This window comes from Haliotis rubra, unplaced genomic scaffold (assembly GCF_003918875.1).
Source record: "Haliotis rubra isolate DU_JTF1 unplaced genomic scaffold, ASM391887v1 Scf92, whole genome shotgun sequence".
Classification (NCBI taxonomy): Eukaryota; Metazoa; Mollusca; class Gastropoda; order Lepetellida; family Haliotidae; genus Haliotis; species Haliotis rubra.
In genome coordinates this window covers 838,056-856,041 of record NW_025767657.1, presented here as the reverse complement: position 1 = coordinate 856,041, position 17,986 = coordinate 838,056, and the positions used below count along the sequence as shown (strand labels likewise).

General features: G+C 40.6%; 1 protein-coding gene across 1 annotated transcript in view; it reads left to right on the top strand.

Annotated features, from left to right (window-relative positions):
• The window catches only part of LOC124264356 (carbonic anhydrase 7-like), a 36,184-nt gene extending 18,439 nt beyond the window's left edge, over positions 1 to 17,745 (top strand). Inside the window, exons 4-8 of the mRNA XM_046699110.1 lie at positions 2,258 to 2,406; positions 6,997 to 7,089; positions 12,569 to 12,635; positions 14,564 to 14,721; positions 17,399 to 17,745. Of these exons, the coding sequence (XP_046555066.1) occupies positions 2,258 to 2,406; positions 6,997 to 7,089; positions 12,569 to 12,635; positions 14,564 to 14,721; positions 17,399 to 17,611 (680 nt within the window). The 3' untranslated portion in view covers positions 17,612 to 17,745. The remainder of the gene's footprint in view (positions 1 to 2,257; positions 2,407 to 6,996; positions 7,090 to 12,568; positions 12,636 to 14,563; positions 14,722 to 17,398) is intronic.
• Positions 17,746 to 17,986: the final 241 nt, after the last annotated feature.

Here is a 17,986-nt window from a genome sequence, read left to right as displayed (position 1 = left end):
TTGTGATTCATTGTACGACCTCTTCAAACAGGGGCAGTCTGTGACGTCTTAGAACATATAGAAATACGATTTTTTTAAGGTTTAAACTTAAAATTCATTTTTAAATACCATTTTCTTATGACACAAGGAATGGGAATTTGGTTTGGGAATTTGGATTGTAGTGTCTCTTTTCACTTTCACACGAGAAAATTCGGATCTGCTGAAAAGTAGGTCATTGTCTGAATTGGTTAATGAGACTCATGTTTCGGTTTGAACCACCTGATCCTACCTGTCGCCTCTTACAAGCATGGGTTGAAGATACGTTTTTCACGTGTATGCTAATAAAAAACTAAAAATTACATGCGTGACTTCCTGTTTTGGCAGTTAATCGATGGTAGGGTAGCCTAGTAGGTAAAACGTTCGCTCGTCACGCCGAAGACCCGGGTTCGATTCTCCACATGGGTACAAAGTGCGAAGCCCATTTCTGGTGCTCCCGGCGTGATATTGCTGGAATATCGCTAAAAGCGGCGTAAGACTAAACTCACTTACACTCAGTTAATCGAGACTAGCCATACGGTTTCAAATACACTTAATTTGGGTCGATGATTCTGCTGCAGGAGTCATCGAGTTTATCGTCCGTTTGGCTCAAAAGCGGACCGATGAATTGCAGTCTAACTCGAAAACTAATAAACATATACTACTCAATGAAACGCTGATCATAATCAAAACATCAGACCAACTCTGTGATATTTTTGCAGAATTTATGTCCTATAAATAGAAAAAGTTTTTTAACAAACTGTCATTAAAATATTTACACAGATCACTATTTGTTACGAGGGAGGAGTGCAAAGAGAGGAACAACCAGGTGTGCGACAAAGGACCTGGCTGTGTTTCATTAAGTGTAATATATGTTTATTTGTTTCCGAGTTTGAGCCAAACGGACTTTAATCACATGTACACTTCCCAATTACGTAGAGGCAACCACTAACGATACCTTTGGTCCGAAACATTAAAACTGTCTTGTAAGGACATATTGATTGAAAAAACATTGACTGCACCTGGAACAAGCAAAGTCTTTGTGCTAGTACAACAAGTCTATATGTGCTTTGTAAAAAGCAAGCGTTCTCCTTTCATGTTCGTTTATGGCTGGGTCTGTCTCGCACGTCATACCAGTCTGGATGAATATGTAAGTTTGACTCCCTACCACGCACGTAAGTAGGTATATATGTTTAGCGATATACACATGCTGTGAGGACTTCATGCATGAAGACATTCAAATTAGCCGCAGAGCCATGAAGCTTTATTGAGTAATTGAATTTTGTTTTATGAATGCGTGTTCTGTTACCCCTTAAACCCATAACCTTTCTTGATTTCTCATCCGAAACAGTTTTCATTGTGAGTAAAGGCAAAAAAGTAGTTGAAGTCATACGAACAAATCATTGACAATCAGGTGTTTGCGAGAAGGGAAGGCATGCTCTGTCCATAAACATGGGCGGATACCGCATTTTGAGTGCGGGAAGGGAGGTGGGTGCAAAGTTCATTTTCACGCCGTTTTCACGAGAGTTTCAAAGTTTGTTTTATAAACTCTCAAGACAAAAATCATATTTGCGCACCCCTGCACCCTCCCTCTGGATCTGCCTATGATACACATATTTAGGAATGAAAGCGTCAAAACCCTTAACACATCCTCATGAAATCTCTGCTCAAAGCAGAGTTGTTTTGCATCTCCAACTATATCATAAACATGTGTTTAGGACTCACAAGCGAACAGTGATGATGCCAACTAAGACGTGAGTGTATCCTGCCCCTCCGGTGGCACTGCAATAAACATGTGCATGAGAAATGGCATCAGTGTGCGAAATAGTTTCCAAATGTTGCTAGCCAGTCGGGCTAGCTGCCTGAATGTTGCTAGCCCCAAAAAAATAATTCACTAGCCCGAAATTTGAATGTAGAAACTAAACAAAAGATTGCAGAAATAGATGACAATAAGATATTGTCGGCATGACACGGGTTTCATCATTAAGCTGCAAATATGATTTTATCAGGCCATAATCTTGCATGATTTCAAAGTGTACTGTAACTTAACACGTCGGAGAGAGTGATATATTTACAAAATGACCCCATAAAAAAATCACTAGCCACCCGGGCCAGTGACTGTTGAGATTTACTGGCCCGACTGGATTTTTACTAGCCACGGGCTAGCGGGCCAGTGGCTATTTCGCACACTGAATGGCATGTGATAGATAGGTAATGATCACTCTCAGGATTCGTTCCTTAGCCCAGATTGACCTGTCCGGACCACATCTGAAAGTGTCAGGTGGGGGTTTGAACGGAGACTACATAACTATCCAGCTCCACCTTCACTGGGGTAAAACAAGTTCTAATGGGTCAGAGCACACCCTGGATGGCACAGCGTACCCCATGGAGGTAGGCAGACAGTAATCCTATACCTCGCTACGTCAGCTTGGCTGTCGCATATCACATACCCAATCTGTTTATAAACTGTTTATCATATTCAGTCAAATCCCCTCTCCATTATCCTACAATGAAATACATGAAAGGATTGCGTGTTTAGAAAGCGGTGGGTATTCTCGAGCGATATCACTGTTTGCTTCCTTACTGAATTGCTGGTTTTGAAAGTTGACACATGTTACACGAATATCCATGAAACCGCACAAAACTCGTCGCCAAGTGATTTATGTACTAGTGAAATTCATTTTAGCAGAATTAGGAATCCGATTTCAAAGAATATTTCATTTTGCCCGTATCTATTTTTGTTCTTTGCATCTATCTATCTATCTATGAATCTATCTATCTATCTATGAATCTATCTATCTATCAATCTATCTATCTATCGTTCGTTCGTTCGTTCAATATGACTGAGTTCCATAAAGAAGGCAAGAAACAAATTCCTGGTCTATCCACTGATAATCATCGATCGTTCGTTCGTTCGTTCTATATGACTGAGTACCATAAAGACAAACAGACAGAGAGAGAGATTTCCATTAAAGTCTCACCTCGTATGTACAATATAAAACAATTGTCAAGTCATTAAAACAAACTATCCTTTACGAGCCACCCATTGAGGTTTACGAGAGACTATATGTACAATGTAAAATACAGTTTAATTAATACATGGTATTAAAAAGCAATAATGGTTAAATACACACTACACATTCTAAAAGAAAGACTACCCATCATGATATAAAATACTTTGCCGTTTTCCCAATAAATGTTTGCAGGTTTTGGCTGCTTAGAAGAATATCTCGGCCTCGGACATGATAAAACTAAACTTGTCATAATCACTCAAACATTTAAAAACATATTTCTTCACATTTGACTAAAAGACTGTTTGTAACATCAAAATAAAGTGGACATTGGAATAAAACATGACATTCATCCTCAACGCTCTCATTTCAATTAAAACACACACGTTGGTTCAGGGGCATGTTGGTGTATCGGCCCGTCTCAACACGTAGCGGGGCGACACCACAGCACAACATGGCTAGCGCTCGGCGATACGACCAAGGGAGGCTACTCTGTAGATACGGCTCAACTCTGTACGACTGTTTAAAGTCTCAACTTGTTCTTCCCATCTCCTTACTATTCTCCTGGTTGACTGCAACACTCCACTCACGTAAATAGTTTTGCATCACTTTATGTTCAACCTCTGATATTAAAAAACGTAATAAAATGAATTTCCAATATGGATAAAATGTTCAAGATCTAAAGATCTAAATTTCCTGTGTACACATTGATGCCAATTCCGTTTACTAGACACAGCCTTAGAATGGGCCCACTTGAACACATTAAAAAATATTCTGTTCGGGTTCTGATCGCATGATCGCTTTTAAAACCGAGCAACACTCTTCCATTGCCGGACAACCGGTGGCACCAACCCCATACCACCAGCTACAGCATCGTCGGCGTATACTTCCTCACGCCCATAAAGTACCTCATAGTTGTGAACAGCATTTATGGCTGGGATAGGCTACGTTCCCCATATTGCAGCACCGTAGTCTATAGTAGCCAATACCATGGAGTCGTAAAGCTTTGTAAAAGTCCTGTGCTGCATGCCTCTAAGGATTTTACACTTTGATATGAGGAGTCCTAGTGCCCCGCTGGCTGTGCCAGCCACCGCGTTTCCAATCCGGGTGTAGTTCATATGCTCTGTCAAGAGCAGGCCGAGGTAATGGTAGCTTTCTACCATCTCTAGGGTCTTGTCTCCACACTGAAATATCACATCTGTTATTTCTACTGCTTGGCTTCTAAAATGTATGACCTTTGTCTTCTCTGGGTTGACAGACATCTTGTTTACTTGGCACCACTGACTGAGTCCCTCTAGAAGTATATTCAAGTCAGCTTTGGTCTCGGCAAGCAGAATGATATCGTCGGCGTAGGCAAGGACGCTTATGTTTTTGTCATCAACTGGTATGCCGATGTCAAAGGCGTTGAGGGTTGATATCAGGTTGTCGATGTACAGGTTAAATATATAGTTAGGGTGAAAGCAGACATCCTTGACGCAGACCACTGTTGACCCGAAACCACGGCGTACTTGACTCGTTTATCCGCACACATGACTTTACATTATGGTAAAGCGATACGATGGCATTGAACATTTTCCCTTCAATTCCAATATTCTCGACTTTTCCTATAAAATACCTCTATCTATACAATCGTACGCTTTCCTAAAGTCCACGAAAGCTGCGAACGTCTGTTTGCCCATACTTTTCCTGGTCTCTATAATTGACATCACAGAGTTCTGCTCATCACCTAGTATATCACAGTTCTCCACATGTTCAGAAAGCCTATTGTTTAAAATACCTCAGTAGAGCTTGTAAGACGAACTGGCTAGTGTTATTCCTCTGTATGACAACGGGTTCATCTGTATTCGATCATCTGTATTCGACTTTGGTATGGGGTTAATAATTCCCTTCGACCATCCAGTAGAAACTTTCCCATTTCTAAAATACAGATTAAAAGAATAGGGTTGAAACATGAGGCCTTCTTCATTCTTTAGCACTTCCACTGGTATGCCATTACACCCTGGAGCTTTACCTTTCTTGGCTTGGAGTAGAGCATGACGTATCTCATGAAGTGTTATTGCTTTATTACGGTGGGCGTTGATGTCTGTGACGTCACTGTGACGACTGTTTTCCTCTCCATGGACATTATTGTTAAGAAAGGTGGAGTATGTTGTAGCCCATGTGTCTAAAACAACAGTCTTATCTCTCGATATCGAGCCATCTTCAGTAACCACCTCCATAGGAATCTGTTTTCTTCTTGCACTTCCAACACCAACCTTGCCGATCTTGTTCCAAAACTCACTTGATCTTGATTCACATATATCTTCTAAATCTTGCAGGGTCTTCTTCCTATGCATCAGCTTGGCTTGCTTAACGGCTTTGTCAAACAGTGTCCGGGTGTGCACATAATTAGCCTTCAACTCCGCACGTCTCCGACCACGACTTCGACACCAAGTGCGCTCTGCCTTGCACATATCTGTCCACCATGCCTTTTTTCATTTCCTTTCTTTTTGAATTGTATATAGAAGTAAGAACACGTCTTGTTAGAAGCGTACTGGTCATTTCTTTTAAAACCATATCATTAAAATAGTTAAAGGCCTCATCTATATCACATTGCTCCTGTTTGGATGTCTCAAGCTTAGCAATAACTTCCTGCTGATGGTTGTGAATGTACTCGGAGGTAAAGAAGTGTTCAGGTATGATTTCAGTGTTACACTTGAGTGTTGACCCGGCATCAACATCCTGGTCATCGTCATGAGTATAATGTGAATATGAGTCCATGTTGATAGTCCAGTTTAACACAGAGTGATCCAACTTCCCAACAGCCTCCGCATCCAACACACCCACTAGCCCAGCCTCATCTACCAACACATTCGGGCGGACAACACGGAAATCAAAGATACTTAAAGATTCATAGTTACATACACATTAATCAACAACTGAGTTACCTCTTGCGGTCACATACGTATAATCATTCACACCTTTGCGTCCATTTACAAAACACATATTTGCATTTGTTAAAAAAAATCACAAAATAGACGATCATGATTATTCAGTGTGTTATCAATATAGTCTCTCTGGGGTAGAAAGTCCACTCCTTTCCACGTAATCACGTAGATCAGCACATCTGCTGTTGAAGTCCTCACACATATATCTGATGTTCTGTGCTTGGTATCGATACACCTGAGATAACAGAGTCTCTAAAAAGTCAGATACATCAACTTGCCTTGTCGAATTCTCCTGCGGCAGATAACAAACACAGAGTGTTGATACACAACTCGGGATAACCTTATGAGTTAACTGAAGCCACAATATGCATGCCTTCATGTATAGGTATTGTCTAAAATGTTAATATAAATCAGAGCTCCAGATAAGATTTAGCTCATGTGGGTACTGTACCCACTGTAATTTGGGGGAATTGGGTATTTTTTAATGTTGAGTGAGTATTTCATTTCCGTTACCCACTGCTTTCAAATATGTGCGTATTTCAGTCATTTTACTCACCTAAGTATTATGTCACTGAGTAAGTTTACTAAGCAGGTATGTTCTGCCTTATCTAATCAAAACCAAGTTAACTATAATGGAAATGATTTCATAAAAAAGCACTGATCCTATACTGACAGTACAACACTTGTCCTATACTAACAGTACAACTTGATAGAAATCGATGTCTTTTTCATTACGCAAGCGATATTTATAAAAATATTCCGTACGCATTGGTTTTAAACGTTTTGCGTATCCAACATTTTAAGTGCGTAATTGGTACGCAACACTTATTTTTCAATGCGTAATTGGAAATTTTCTATGCGTATTTTACCCGGATACGCAGCTTATCTGGGCCTCTGAATAAAGAAGGCAAGAAACCAATTCCTGGTCAATCCACAGATAATCATATGTAGCCAAAACTTTCAGTAACGTGTTTTGCGAACAAATGTTGGTCTTTACCTTTTGTCTTTATGGTGTTACCCTGTCACCAATATCATGTTTACAGTTGCATATAGCCACCTACAAAGCATCCTACGGGACTCCACTTGAGGCACTGGACCAGGCAGATGGGATAGCTGCACTCGGCTTCTTCGTGGAGGTAATATATGTTGGATTAAAAAACAAAATGAGTGATTGAGTGAGTGAGTTTAGTTTTACACCGCTTTTAGCAATATTCCAGCAATATCACGGTGGGGTACACCTGAAATGGGCTTCACACATTGTACCAATGTGGGGAATCGAACCCGGGTCATCGGCGTGACGAGCGAACGCTTTAACCACTAGGCACAACCACTCTTTCCCCCCCTCCCCCCCAAACCTTATGGATAACAGTTTCTTCTATTTCGTGAGTGCGATGTTTGATACAGATTCTTGTACAGCGGGAATGGATTGAGTGAGTTTAGTGTTTCGCCGCACTCAGCAATATTCCAGCTATATGGCGGCGGTCTGTAAATAATAGAGTCTGGACCAGACAAGGGGCGGTGGGGTAGCCTAGTGGTTAAAGCGTTCGCTCGTTTCGCTGAAGACCCGGGTTCGATTCCCCACATGGGTACAATGTGTGAAGCCCATTTCAGGTGTCCCCCGCCGTGATATTGCTGGAATATTGCTAAAGAGCGGCGTAAAACCATACTCACTCACTGGACCAGACAATCCAGTGATGAACAGCATGAGCATCGATCTGCGCAATTGGGAACCGATGACATGTGTCAACCAAGTCAGCGAGCCTGACCACCCGATCCGTTAGTCGCCTTTTACGACAAGCATGGGTTACTGAAGATCAATTCTAACCCTGACCGTCACAGGAGGCAGCAGGAATGGAACATGAAGAGAAGGGGGATGTATATATACTGGATGTAATGAAGAAAATATCATAATTAACATAATTCGCTAGGCAGTAAGCTGACGAAACCAGCACGTTGACAAAAGAAAGGCGTGGAAACCAGAGATGTACAAATAAGGAGATGTTTAAAAAGTAGATTGGGCTTGGTGGAGGAGTGCATCATAAGTGGATGGAATGAAGTATCCTTGGTCTCGGTCGATGGTGGGCTTTTAGCGTTTGATGTGGATGGCTTCGCTGAGCTTGCGTTTGATTTTCAGCAAGAATGGTGATGTCAGACCACTCTTTTTGATGATGAAATAAAAGTTGTTATCCATAAAGTTTATTCAACATTGTACTTCCCAACTTCTAAAATGCCACTCAAAGAAGAAATATAGCTTTCCCATTTGAATCCTCGGATCCGGGTTAGAGTTGGTCTTCAGTAACCCATGCTTGCTGTAAGAGACGACTAACCGGATCGGGTGGTCAGGGTCGCTGACTACGTTGACACATGTCATCGTATCCCAAATGCGTAGATTGATGCTCATGCTGTTGATCACTGGAATATGTCTGGCCCAGACTTTCCATCACACGGGAAATTATTTCAATGTAAACAATCAAGGATCTTTTTTATAATGTTAATTATCATTTAATAATTCTTTTTTTAATGAAATATAATTACCTGATATTTTTTTAATGATATGCTTTGTAAATAGATAAATGCTATTTTAAAATGGTAGTATAAATTAGCCACTACTGGCTGTATCCTTAAAGGAGGTTAAAGTATCTTTACAATATTGTCCTTCTGAGAGGGTAGGTAAGTCCCAAAACTTTCAGAGTATATTTAAACTTACCAATGTTTTAAACGTAGTATTTTTATAATTTTAAAGTATGGCTAAATTTTCCTACAATCGCCCGCTTTGGAAGGGATGGTGTAAATCCAACTAGGGTCCATGCAGGTAGCAAACGCACAGTATGTTTTCATCTTTAGTGTATAAATTGTTTTCGTCACGATATGGCTGAGACATTGCCGATGTAACGTAAAATATTAACTCACTCACTCTGGACCAGACTCGATTATTTACAGACCACCGCCATATAGCTGGAATATTACTGAGCGCGGCATTAAAGAAGAAAAAAACAATCATTTCGTCACAACAAAGAAACCGTCACAGGACATGTATATTCGTTACATTTAGATTCATTTATGTCCTCACTCACTCTCTGCGCTACTCCGTTATTACCCCGGTCAATGGATAAGTTTTTGCTCAATTATTCTCAGCTCCGACAGGATTTGAGAATAAGGTGTCTCACTGGCCAAGGGACGCAACTCTGTACAGCGGGTTGTGGCGGCCGAGAAAACAGCCCATCCGTTGCGCCAAGACACTATCAATGCATCAAGCCTCACGCTATATATGTAAAGTAAGAAAGGGAAACGAGGCCATGGTACGGCTATGCAGTGATGCGTTGAAATGTTTAAAAATAATAACTGATTTCTATAGCGCCGTCTTTCCAGCGTTTCTGCTGCTCAACGGTGCTGTTCCAGTCAATCTGATTATTATTATTACCCCGGATAACCCAAGCTGCCTGTGAGGCGCAAGAAGGTTAATAGTCTCCTGACCTATTCCACCGGGTATGCATTTTCTGCTGGGTGAACACAGGCAATTTTGAACAAATTCACTTGCCTGACGTGAGACCACGTGTATCCCACGTGCTCCGACGTTTTTGTATGTCACTGCCTGAACAGATGCAGGTATTCCCCACGGCCCATGTAGACAAACCACGTTATAAAGTAAAGGCGGCCCTGTCCTCCGAAATTACCTCGGTGACGCACTGTTAAATGTCGTAAGTGAGTGAGTTAAAATTTAACATCGGCAGTATTTCAGCCATATCGTGACTAAGAAAGCTGCAAATTTATAAATGAATAAAAGCAAAGTTAGAAAATATACTTACCTGTCTGCAAAGGACAGTAAAACAACTAGAAATAAATGTAAAACTAGTAATTAAAATCTAATATACTTTAACTATAAATGACAATACAGTATAACAACAGGCTATAGATTGCCAACAACTGATCGCCATACTAGGGACCATGGGGACTTACAGTACATTTGCTTCCTGCATGGACAAATGACGTCAGCACGTGGAGACATGTCAACATTCAGGTTCGTCTGAAGGTAGTTTAGAAGCATATTCTAAAAATGTCAATAAATGTTTGAATCTTAGGGTCGTGTTAATAATTGTTCCTTGTACATTTGGATTCAGTGTCAATCGAGATATCAAAACAACTTCTCGTCCCTATCGATTCAGCGTTAATGAAGATCTTCTAAGAAAGCTGCAAATTTATAAATGAATAAAAACAAAGTTAGAAAATATACTTACCTGTCTGCAAAGGACAGTAAAACAACTAGATTATCACAGAAATAAATTTAAAACTAGTAATTAAATCTAATATACTTTAACTATAAATGACAATACAGTATAACAACAGGCTATAGATTGCCAACAACTGATCGCCATACTAGGGACCATGGGGACTTACAGTACATTTGCTTCCTGCATGGACAAATGACGTCAGCACGTGGAGACATGTCAACATTCAGGTTCGTCTGAAGGTAGTTTAGAAGCATATTCTAAAAATGTCAATAAATGTTTGAATCTTAGGGTCGTGTTAATAATAATTGTTCCTTGTATATTTGGATTCAGTTTTACTTCTTTGATGGGCATTTTAGAAGTTGAGTTGATGCTTTCTTGACAACGACATTAGAATCTATGTCGAAACGTCGCCCTTCACAGAATAAATGAAGTTGTATATCCATAAAAAGTGTCATCATTCTTTGGATTCAGTGTCAATCGAGACTTCAATACAGATTCTCGTCCCTATCGATTCAGCGTTAATCGAGAGTTCCATTGCGCATCCTTGTACATTTATATTCAGCGTTTAGGGGGTGGGGTAGCCAAGTGGTTAATTGCTCGCTCATCAGGCTGAATACCCGGGTTCGATTCCCCACGTGGGCACTTTGTGTGAAGCCCATTTCTAGTATCCCCTGCCGTGATATTGATGGAATATTGCTAAAAGCGACGTACAACTCAATTTACTTAAGGGACTTCAACAAAAGAATGTCAAGTTTGTTGACGTGTAATTCACCACGTAATTGCGTAAGCCACCATCCTTAACAGCGGATGAAACAACGAACACCATGTTTAGTTATGGTTATGAAATCTCCTTTACGACCGGGGCGGTGGGGTAGCCTAGTGGTTAAGGCGTTCGCTCGTCACGCCGAAGACCCGGGTTCGATTCCCCACATGGGTACAGTGTGTTAAGCCCATTTCTGGTGTCCCCTGCCGTGATATTGCTGGAATATTGCTAAAAGCGTCGTAAAACCAAACTCACTCACTCACTCACTCCTTTACGGCCGTGTAATTTCGGGTTACACTTGTTAACGGCGAAGTATGCTAGTCTTGCCAGGAGAATTAATTAATGGGCAGATTGGTAAAACTAGGAGATTCTTTTGACAGCGTTTTGTTGTATTGCTGACAATATCAGATACTGGACTGCCTGGTCTGAACTCAGTTACGAACCTGCCACGTTATATAGATGTTACACTGCTGAGATTAAACACCATGCATGCACAATAATAAGGCTGCGCACTATAACCAGTTTACCGGTATTTACCGGTTCTGACATGAAAACGATACGTATTACGCTGATCGAAAACCGGTATTTTGACATTCACTCGAAAACCTTAACGTAACACTCGGAAATCTTGATGATTGTGACAACTGTGGTAATGGTGGTGGGAATGGTCGTGGTGAAAATTACATTTAACTGGATTGTTAAGTTCGGTTTGAAGTTGTGTTCTTAACTTTTGTTCAAGTTTTTCGCAATATTTTGAATCTGAATGTTTTTAATATTTACTCATTAATGACCACTGATCTCTGATATGTCCTGACCAGGTCAAGTTGCTGTCTAAAAGTCTCAGGGCTTTTTCGAGAGTGGAGAAACTAGTTCAAACTAGTAACCACTGTGTTGATATTAAATTCTTCTTTTCCTTGTTTCATTTGTGTCAAATATTATTCACATTTTTATTTTGTCATGATTAAAAGTTTTGGATTAAAGCTTAATCAAGCATAGTGATTTTGTTAATGTGTTTTTGCTTTATAAATAAAGCATTAACTCGATCATAAGTAGCTTTTTGTTAAGTAAAACATCTTGCAATATATTGTAATATATATCTCAATATATGCTTTCGCATCGCAATATATCGCAATATGAAAATTCTCTGCAAAACCCACTCCTACACAATATCTGCTTGACCCGTGAAGGTCCGGGTGTGGGTTAAAATCGATCTTCAGCAACCCATGCTTGTCGTAAGAGGCGACTAACGGGATCGGGTGGTCAGGCTCGCTGACTTGGTTGACACATGTCATCTGTTCCAAATTGCGCAGATCGATGCTCATGCTGTTGATCACTGGATTGTCTGGTCCAGACTCGATTATTTACAGACCGCCGCCATATAGCTGGACTATTGCTGAGTGTGGCGTATAACTAAACTCACTCACTCACTCAATATCTGCTTTATTTATTAGTTGATAGCGTGTTGTCGTTGGATGCCACTGGAGTTCGGAGATTGTCAGACTGTTTCATCCCAATACAGCACTCGTTTCTTGCATGAATAGTTTTTTGAATGCACTTAACATTGTGCTTTCCTGCTCAAGCTGTTGGAATATTGCATTCGTTCGTTCATTCCTCGTGTTACAGATTGGAAACACCACTCAGAAGGGCCTGGAAACCATGGCCGATGCGCTGCCTCAGGTTCTTCAAAATGGTATACTTATTCGCCATTTCACTTTCTTTATCATATACCGCCTCCGTGGTGTAATGGTTAGAGCGTCCGCCCGGAGTGCGGAAGGTCGCGGGTTCGATCCCCGACCGCGTCATACCAAAAGACGTTAAAATATGGTACTTGTTGGTCTCTGCCTGGCGCTCGGCATTAATGGGTACAGCAAGGGCTGGTCGGCTCGGAGTCAGTATAATGTGTCTGAGTGGGGTATTCATGCTTCACTGTAGCATGGTATCTCAGTGGGCTAGCACTATAAAACCAGCTTAAGTCTGGGCTAGTACAAGCAGCCGCACATACACATACACACACATGCACGTCGTCATATGAGCGAAATATTCTCAAGCACGACGTTAAACCCAATTTCACCTCACCTCACCTCTTTATCATACTGCCAACGAGCGATGGGTTAGGCTTGTGGTCAAAGCGTTCGCTCCTCATGTAGAAGATCCAGGTTCATTTCCCCCCATGGATACAAAGGGTGACGTCCGTTTGTAGTGTGCCCCGCCGTGATATTGTTGGAATATTGCGTGAAACCGGACTCGGTCACTCACACATACTGACAGTTACTAAATGCTGTTTTTTTCCTAAACCTAACTCGAATCAGGCATCAAGGACAACGAATATTACCTGGAAATATTCCCCACACTGGTAGTATTCTCATAGTGTAATAAGTGATGTTTTCCCACTGCCCCTAAAGGAATACAGATGATTGAATATCCGAAAATATCAACGTTATCCTAGAATAGCAACCGTTGAGATATATTTAAGCCGGAAATGATCGGCATTGTAATTTCAAACCATATCATATCCCTGTATTTTTGTCAATCGGTTTCATACAATGATTAAGTGGTACTGTAATTCACCCTGATACCCTGGTTGACGATCTACAGCTCATTTTATCTCGTGGTGTTAAGTTAATGTAGGACACCGTGTTGTTAATTGAAGGTTATCTCTGTTAAATATTGCCATACTAGTTCCATAATTAATAATTTTTGAAATGGCTGGAATGCTGTCAGAGTGACTAGGAATTAAACCTATTCAAACAACATACCTGTCGATGGAATTAGAGGAAAAAATAATAATCCAATTAATGCCATAATACTTGTTGTAAAGCAAGTTATCTTTAGACACAGCAGAAATTCAACTGTACCCTTTATCAGTCATGTGAAAAGGGAGATAATTAAGTATTATGACATAACAAGATATGTTTATTCTTCCTCTTGTGATGTTGATAATTTTTTCTCCTTTTGGTCATCTCTACATACACTTTTCCAGCACTACAAGGAGAGGGATGAATGATTTTGTCTGTCATCCTTATTTCATATAGATACAAATTGAATGCATATCCACCTGTACATTCATACGTATCTACATACATACACACATATACGTACCCGTGCATACATACACAAACGTACATACATATACATACGTACGTACGTATGTACATACATACACATATGTACACATACATACATACATACATACATACACACACACACACACACACACTACACACACACACATACATACATACATACATACATACATACATACATACATACATACATACATACATACATACATACATACATACATACATACATACATACATACATACATACATACATACATACATACATAAATACATACATACATACATGCCCATACCCATACCCATACCCACGGCATCATGGTATCTGATGCCATTTGCAGACTTTTTTATAGAAATATCATTGATTGCTTTTGTAATCTCTTATATCAACACAATTGTACCTATCAATGTCATACGTTGACCACATGTACTGTACCTATAAACAAGTAAAAAAATGGTAAATAAAAAAAAAAAAAAAATACCTGTCGATGCTTGACCACATGTTCATTTAATCAGACAATCTCTGGTTTGTTTGTAGGGACAAATACAACAATGATGCCTTTCAAGCTTGAAGAATTCCTTCCTAACGACCTCAAGAACTTCTACCGTTATCTTGGCAGTTTCACGACCCCAACATGTAATGAGTCTGTCATATGGACTGTCTTTACGGACACCATCAAGATTACTGAGGAAAAGGTAGGTCATTTCCAGAGCTGGTAATGATGATGATGATCACCATCATCGTTATATACTACTCACAATATGCGAAGGATCACAAAAATTCACAACTTTACTTAAACGAAGATTTATTATTTGAAATTGTATTCATTTAAAATTGGATAAATAATAATATGGTAACCCCTCTTTAGGCAAACAGTCACTTTAATCTAACCTTATACACTTGATACATGAGTAACCATAGAAATGGTTTTCATGGCACCAATCAACCATTTTGCAAATCATGGAACGAGTCATTGACAAGTACACAACACCTGTCAATAGCAAGTGTGGGATCCACAAGATGCAATGACATATTGAAACCTAGGATCCATGCTTCCAATAAGTTTTCTGTTGAATCCATGATTTGATCCTTAGCAAAGTGTGAATAGTAGTCTTCAAAATTACCACATAGACTGTTTTCAATGATGGAACAGGGGGGTAAATTAATGGTAGGACATCACCGTCATCATCATAATCATCATCATCACTGTCGTCTTCATCGTCATCTTCAACAACGACCCCATCACCTTCTTCAAGGACGATCATGAGATCCATCATCGTCACTGACTGCCCTCTCAGTTTCCAAACTTACAGACCAACGGGATCGGGTGGTCAGGCTCGGTGACTTGGTTGACACATGTCATCGGTTCCAAATTGCGTAGATCGAGGCTCATGCTTTTGATCACTGTATTGTCTGGTCCAGACCCGATTATTTACAGACCGCCGCCATATAGCTGGAATATTGCTGAGTGCGGCGTAAAACTCACTCACTCACTCCAAACTTACATACATGCATCCCGCGTCTAAATTGGATTGAGGGAGGATAACAATATATGAATGGACAACTTCCTTATTGTGCATTGTTCATCCATATTTTGTTCTCCTTTCTTACTGCCCCAACATCTAAAAGCCACTAAACGATGTTAAATTGGATTGGTTGGACAGACCTGTTGACTTGTAGTGTTTACGTGCCGCCATGATATAACAGCTGGATCACAGTGTTAATGCGAAAACACCATCCTGGACCTGTTCCCCTTCACTATGTTACCATCACCACTGCCATATCTATCGTGCAACCGTCTCCGTGGTGTAGTGGTTAGAGCGTCCGCCCGGAGAGCGGAAGGTCGCGGGTTCGATCCCCGACCGCGATCATTCCAAAAGACGTTAAAATATGGTACTTGTTGGTCCCTGCCTGGCGCTCGGCATTAATGGGTACAACAAGGACTGGTCGACTCGGAGTCTGAGTATAATGTGTCTGAGTGGGGTATTCATGCTTCACTGCGGCATGGTATCTCAGTGGGCTAGCACGATAAAACAAGCTTAAGTCTGGGCTAGTACAAGCAGCCGCACATACACGAACACATGCATGCACGTCGTCATATGAGCGAAATATTCTCAAGCACGACGTAAAACCCAATTTCACCATCACCACCATCTATCGTGCATTCTTTCTTACCATATATACTGAAAAACAAAAGAAATGACATTTAAGTATCAATGGAGTATTTGATCCTATTTTTGTAATATACACCGGAAGTCAAGTTTGAGGAAAACATGAATCGTGGTCGTATAGCCTGTGGTGAACACAGCTAGGTTAACGAGAGATCAACGACAACAAGTCATTGGACGTCTAGACGCTGGTCAACGTGCTTGAGTCATTGCTAATGGCTTCAGAACGTCTTAGGATACAACGCCACCAACAGCACTGATGACAGTCCACGTAGTGGTCGACCCCGTGTAACAACACGTCGCCAGGACCGTCATATCGCCCATCAACACCTCTCGTTAACCTAGACATAGCTGCTGTGTTCAGAAAACAAATGAACGATTGCCATTCAAGCCGGCAATTTATGCCTGAATGCGCATGATGCACGTGCATCTAGATTTCTATGTTGTGTTCGTGCGAATTCTTCCCTTTCCACAAGCAAACACATTTCAAACCACAATCTCATACAATTCTTTATTGGGCAAAACAGGCTATACGACCACGATTCATGTTTTCCTCAAACTTGACTTCCAGTGTATATTAAAAAACATAGGTTCAAATACTCCATTGATACTTAAATGTCATTTCCAATATTACGACGTTTCTTTTGCCTTGCTGTATATATTCATCAGCACCACATTATAACTGTCAGATCTCTTCGATCCTCTCACCAGTTTCTCCTTCAGCCACCTGCACTAAGCCCAGTCGCAACACCAGCCGTTGTTTCCAAATTGCAGGACCAAACTTGTGGGATGAACTCCCACAACATCTGAGATCAAACCATGATCTGGACTCATTGAAATCACAGCTGAAGACTCACTACTGTGAATCACACAACAACTAACTTTCCCTCAGAGACTCAAGCGCTGCAGAGTTTATTCTGGATATAGCGCTATATAAGGTTTTTTATAGATAGATAGATAGATAGATAGATAGTGATAGATAGATAAGATGAATAGATTGATAGATAGATAACTGAAAACTATTCTGAAACTGTTTATAATCATCACCATCAGCAGCAGCAGCATGCGCAGCGACAGCAGCTTCAGACACCTGTAGGATAAGGTCCTCGTCATTACCATACTCCAGCATAATGTTTAGTTATCAAACGATGAACGATGATTTTGTTCTGTTCAATATAATCATCTCATGTTTCGATGTTTTCAGCTGGCTGAGTTCCGAAAACTGCAATCTGGCGAAATGAACGACAACGGCGACTACAACATGTATGACAATTTCCGCCCGATCCAGAGTCTTGGAACAAGAGTCGTCTACTCCAGCTTCGGAATTTATGAACCTTCGGGTGCTCATAAGTCTAACCCTTTGACATTCTCCCTATTCGTCCTTCTTGCAACAATGAATCTTTTAATCACGACCTAGTTGCATGATAATCAAGAAGCCCATGTGTCTAATATCTGTCTGTTGGCTCCCTTTGTTGTTAGGATTCGTTTGTGGTGACTCAAATTCCAGTTTGTGATATTCCTCAGTCTGTCAAAACAATGATTGTGCTCATGTTTCAGTTTGGGATGTCCTTCAATATTTAGGTGACTTGCCGAAATTTCACGGAACACCGAGCAAGTATAACTTGCGGGATTTATTTTTCCTTTGTTTGCTGTTTTTGCCACTCAACAGCATTACAGTTTGAAATAGAGGATACAAAGTGTCAGGCACTGAGAGTTCACAGGAACCATTTCTTAGATTTGGATATATGCAGAGAAGTTCGCACTTAAATTACTTCAAATGAAGAGATAACAA